A 5443-nucleotide genomic window follows, 5' to 3' on the forward strand; every position below is an offset into this window, starting at 1 on the left:
GCATTCTGGGGTGAAGAGTTCAGGAGTGTTCTGGGAACACTCTCTAGATGGGAGGGGTCGGGCTCTGAGGTGAGGAAGAGTTCAGTAATTTTTTATTCTTCAGTGTTACACACACCAGAGGTCTTAGGATCCCGTGGAGGGTCCTGTGAGGACCTTGGGGGTGTCCGGAAACTCCGCGCACAAGCAATACCTGTGCTGGAGTGGACTGGACAATACTTGTGCCCCTCATCAGGCTGGGTTATTAGCTTCACTAGTTAGTGCAGGCTCAGGTCCTGCATGATTGGATTGGAGCAGACACTGTGTTCCACTCACCAGAGGTCTTAGGATCTCGTGGGGGATCCTGTGTGGGTCCTTGCAGGTGTCCAGAGACTCTTCGGACAAGGCACCCCAGTGCTAGAGTGGACCGGAAGGGACTTGTGCCCCTGATCAGGCTGGTTATCTGTTTCCCTAGTTAAAAATGGTTCAGGTCCCAAGAGATAAGATTGGAGCAGACGCTGAGTTCTGCTCACCAGAGGTCTTAGGATCTCATGGGGATAACTTTATATGCCCCTGTACAGGGGAATGCCAGGGCCAAAAAGAGGTAGTGGGTGGGTAGGGGAGTGGGGGTGGGTAGGGGAATTTGGGGATAGCATTGGGAATGTAAATGAGGAAAATACCTAATTAAAAAAAAAAAAGAAGATGACATACTGAGGCTGAAGCCCTACCAGTCTCTGCTGAGGATGTTAGATACTTCAGTCAGATCTGTGGTAATTCCTCAGGTGACGATGGTAAGTGGATGATTGGCGAAAGCGACGGCTACATAGGGAACAGACATAAGGCATTTCTCCTGTGTGAATCATCTCATGATACTTCAGGTTGGTCTTGTGGCTGAAGGACTTTTCACATGTGCTGCACTTGAAAGGCTTTTCTGACATGTGTATGATCTCATGGGTTCGAAGGTCAGAAACTCGTTTGAATATTTTCTGACAGGTGATGCAAAGCAATTCACTCTTCTTATTCAGGTGAGTTCTCTGGTGGGATGAAAGGCTCCTGGCATGTTTGAACATCCTAGAACATTCTTCACACTTGTATAGTTTGGCATCTCTATGGAATCTCTTTTGATGACTTTCACATGGTAAGTTTGCCTCATGATTCTTACCAAGGACAGGATCAGAGATAGGCTGCTCTTGCCTAGACTGCAACCCTGGTACCTCCCTTGGGTCTTTTTCAGAAAAACATTCCCCAAGTGACTCTTGCAGGCATGTAGATGTTCCTTGACTTGCTCTTGTAGAATCCTGAGGAACTCCATAAGGAATATCTCCCACCTCAGGCTCAGGATGATATATTCTCTTGTTAATGAAAAGGGAGTCTGTCTTGTTCCTGGGAATATTATCACCACTATATACTTGAGTAGCTGCATTCCTGGAAGTGTTATAGCAATTGTTCTTGTCCTCAGAGATGTTTTCTCTGGATAAATCCATTGGTTGTTCCTCCATGGGGACATCTGCAGGAGTCAGAGCACTCGGGAAGTCTACATGATGACTGGAGGTGTCTTGACTTGCTCTTCTGGCACCACGAGGGAATTGACAAACAACATTCCCCTCTTCATGCTCATGGTTTTGTTCTTTCTGGGTAATAAGAAGGGAGTCCTTTTCATTTCCACTACAGCTTTCACCAACATTTACTTCAGTAGCATTGCAAGAGGTGTTGCATTCATTTTCACTGTTTTCTTGCCCTTTGGAAAGAAGACAATTTATGAAAATGTACCCAAAATGGACCCCCTCAAAACATGACTCTTTTATCCAGGTTACCAACTAACCTGTGGCCAATAATCTATCTTGTGTGGTGTCTACTGGCATCTGTGCATTATCTGGTATTGGCCTTGTTGCAGATTGCTGTTGTTTCAAAAGCTTGATGACTTCTTTTAATGGCATGTTTTCAGAAAAGAGGGCTTCTTGTCCTTGCATTGAAACATGGACCTGTAAGGGAAGACATGTCCTTCTTATGCATGAGCATGTGGATTGCAGACACCTAACCTCAACCTGCTAGCAGAGGGAGACTGGAATATTGACTAGCTCATTTGTCTAGGCCTTAAGTCTAATGATCATTCCTGGCACTCACAAATTCTGACTTCTAAAGTCACTATAGCTAATGTGTTTTCAAATGTCAACTCATTGTCCCTATAGACACTCAAATTTGTGTTCCTGTGAGCTCTGCCAACCATAGTTTCTTTAACTGGTCAACACATTGAAGGAGGATAAGCCTTCCTTAAACTGGCTAGCCCATGTTTTCAGATTGTCTTAACTTTACATGATCTTTGTTTTGGATGTAGTGTCTCAAAGAATCACAAGGCCTGCTCTCAGGAACATAACTGGATATTAGGGGAGCAGTGTACTTAGTATGAAATTTTAAACTTAAAATAAAACTCAAAGGTTATATGCAGTATAATTCTTAACTTGCAAGGTGTGGTCAAAAGATTTAATTTACATGGGCAGTGGTGGCACGTGCCTTTAATCCCAGAATTTGGGAGGCTGAAGAAAGAGGATTTCTGAGTTTGAGGCCAGCTTTATCTACAGAGTGAATTCCAGGACAGCCAGGGCTACACAGAGAAATCCTGTCTCAAAAAACAAAACAAAACAAAAACAATACCTAAAACAAAACCCAAAAACCATTTAAACTAACACTTGAGAAGCAAAGGGAGGGTAATTCCTCTGCTTCCAAGGCCAAGGAGGACTACATAAAGAAACCATGCTGCAGGAGGGCGGTTGTGGCACATGCCTTTGATCCCAAAACTTAGGAGGCAGAGGCAGGCAGATTTCTGAGTTCTAGGACAGCCTGGTCTACAAAGTGAGTTCCAGGACAGCCAGGGCTATACAGAGAAACCTTGTCTCGAAAAATAAGCAAACAAACAAACAAACCGTGTTGAAAATCACAAATACAAGCAAGCAAGCAACCATGAAATGAACCAAACAACTAAACCAATAAAAATCTAAACAAAATATCTGAAATAGGAAGCATTTTTAATTGGTATATAGGAATGCATGTATGGGGTGGTAGAATATTTTCAAATTTTCACAATTTCTGTAAATAACTAAGAATTTTGCAAATCACGGCTTTGAGAAAGCATCCAACATAATTAAATCTTTATCAGGTCTATCCAAATTTGAATGTTTGGTGAAGCACCATTATGCATCCCAGAAATTCTTATGGGTATAGTGCTGTTTTGTATACAGCACCAACCATATTTCAATATCAGAACTTTTCCATTCTGACACCTCAGTTTTCTAGACAGAGAGTCAATGATATGTAATAGCCAATTTGAGAATCCATCTAATCAATTTAATCCCAAATTTTTGCCACACTTCCACGGATCACAGGCTAGCATTGTGAACCCTGTGTATAAGTGTTCATGGCAGGATCTAACATAGTCCTCATGAATACTCAGTAAGCATCTCCAGGAACAAGCTGGGTCTCGCACACAAGTTATCTCCTCTACATCCTTAAAGTCCTCCCAAATACAATTCTTCATTCTCTCTACTAACATGTAAATAAACTAGACTTAGTTGTGCATATCAAACCTAATTGATAATCTCCTTTCTGCTATATTCATGATAATTTGAGGCAATCATTTTTCTTCAGTATAAATGTTTTTGGTACAGAATATAATCTCCTTTGTAAAATACAACATAGACAAGCAATCAAAGAAAAAACAAAACAAAACAATACAAAACCCCCTACTTTTCCCAAACCCCAAATGTTTCTGCCTTTCCTTCTACTAAGCCCCAGAGGAACTCACCATGACAGGAGGCTTCAAGCACTCATCAGTCAGACTCTCCATGAATCTCCTCATATCGCTACCACTGGCTTTCCACTTCTCTGTCAAAGCATACTTGTCCTTGCAGTGCCCAGTGAGGAGAAACTGCTCCAAGACCAATTGAGAAATCATCTGCTCCTTAGTCTGCTTTTCTGGCTGCAACCAGGAGTTGAACATCTTCCAGAGACTTTGCAGCTCCTGAGTTGCCCAGCAGCCATTGTTACTTGGGGAAAAGTTTAGCTGAGCACTTGGTGAGTTAGAGATGTCTTCTGCCCACTGCACACCAGAACTATCAGTTGGAGTAAACTCTAAATTGTTGGTCTGAAGGTCTTTTGCTGGTGCCTGCTGTGAAGCCATTGTGGTGACAATGGTCTGAAAGATTCAACTATAGCAGTTTAGTATCTGTTTTGTGACTTTAGGAAAATGCTAACAGTTGACGGATGTACTGTAAAAGCTGTGAATTTTAAAAAAGAAAAAAACACATAATTAATGTTAACAAAACAAACACAAAACCAAATGAGATTTGTGTCACAGATGGTTTTATTGGTTCCTGACAGTAAATGTTTCACTATAGTCCTTTCAATCTGCTTGCATGGAATTGGAAATGGGCAAAACAACTGAAAAGTAGAAAATAAATTGACTCAATAACCAGAAAGTCCTGTATCTAGGGTGCTTAGATCTGTCATGAGATCTTACGAACACAGCAATGTTGTCAGTTCCCCTCTTGGAAAAGATGGGAATTATTTTGCTATTCCTCAAATTTTAAGTTTCACCCTTCCGTCTCATTCTAAAGTACCAGAGAATAATACTTTCATAAGAAAATATTTAAAATGAATAACCAGGAATATTAAATTCACAGAGAAGCAAACAAATATCCACACACATACCTGAATGGTTACCAACTCAGAGTTTTCTTTAGAGTTTAGAAAAATCAACCTCTTGATCAGTAAAGCTTCCAAACGGCAATATTGAACTACTGAGATCTACCCATAATTGTGATGAATCTTCTCACAAGTCCACAAATAAACACACATACACACACATAAATACACATATACTCACACATTCAAGACCACAAGAAAGGGAAGTTTACCTACTTCTCCACATCACCTCTTTCTCCAGTGAACTTCAAGGGTGATGCCAAGAAGCCCAGGGAGGCACTGTGTGTCCCTGCCTTGGCTCTGCTTCATCTGAGGTTCTATTAGGATTGGTTCCCTTTTATAGCCTCTGGCTTCCTTTAGTCAGTTACTGATGATGATTAAATTCACACAGTGATTCTATCAAACCTCCTGTCCCTGGGTGGGGCAGATTACCATTTTATCCATAGTACTCAAAGTAATAGTAGTTGAATCGGGAGAGTCTGTAGTCCCCAGCACTGCCTATTAAGCCCAGAGATCCAAGGTCAGTCTGACCTAGGGGAACAGATAATGCCAAAAGGGGGCATAAAATACAAGCAAGCACACAAATAGGGAAAGACATCTTTTCCTGCTGATTGAATCATGTAAGGAATCCTAACTCAGCTCTAGTTTTGCATCTCCAATGCAATGATTGACTCTTCTTTGGAAGAAGATCATCTCCTAGTCAAGTGTTGTAAGTCACTGTAGTGAATGGAAATAGTACCACACTGAAGAGGAATTCCAAGATTGGCAT

The 5443-nt window shown here is 41.4% G+C and overlaps 1 protein-coding gene across 1 annotated transcript; it reads right to left on the reverse strand.

Moving 5' to 3' along the window:
• Window positions 1–674: 674 nt before the first annotated feature.
• On the reverse strand, window positions 675–4985 carry Zscan4b (zinc finger and SCAN domain containing 4B). Its single transcript, NM_001185173.1, has 4 exons — window positions 4904–4985; window positions 3776–4247; window positions 1799–1958; window positions 675–1714 (listed from the first exon to the last, which is right to left on the reverse strand). Exons 2-4 carry the CDS (start codon window positions 4148–4150, stop codon window positions 732–734), a joined length of 1518 nt encoding a protein of 505 aa, NP_001172102.1. The 5' UTR covers window positions 4151–4247; window positions 4904–4985; the 3' UTR covers window positions 675–731.
• Window positions 4986–5443: the final 458 nt, after the last annotated feature.

This window comes from Mus musculus, chromosome 7 (genome assembly GCF_000001635.26).
Source record: "Mus musculus strain C57BL/6J chromosome 7, GRCm38.p6 C57BL/6J".
NCBI lineage: Eukaryota > Metazoa > Chordata > Mammalia > Rodentia > Muridae > Mus > Mus musculus.

Coding starts and splice junctions, on each gene's coding strand:
- Zscan4b (NM_001185173.1), bottom strand. CDS start 4,150: ATGGCTTCACAGCAGGCACCAGCAAAAGACCTTCAGACCAACAATTTA. Junction 1,959..3,775: donor GCTTGAAGCCTCCTGTCATG/GTGAGTTCCTCT, acceptor CTTCCCTTACAG/GTCCATGTTTCAATGCAAGG. Junction 1,715..1,798: donor AGATAGATTATTGGCCACAG/GTTAGTTGGTAA, acceptor TTCTTTCCAAAG/GGCAAGAAAACAGTGAAAAT.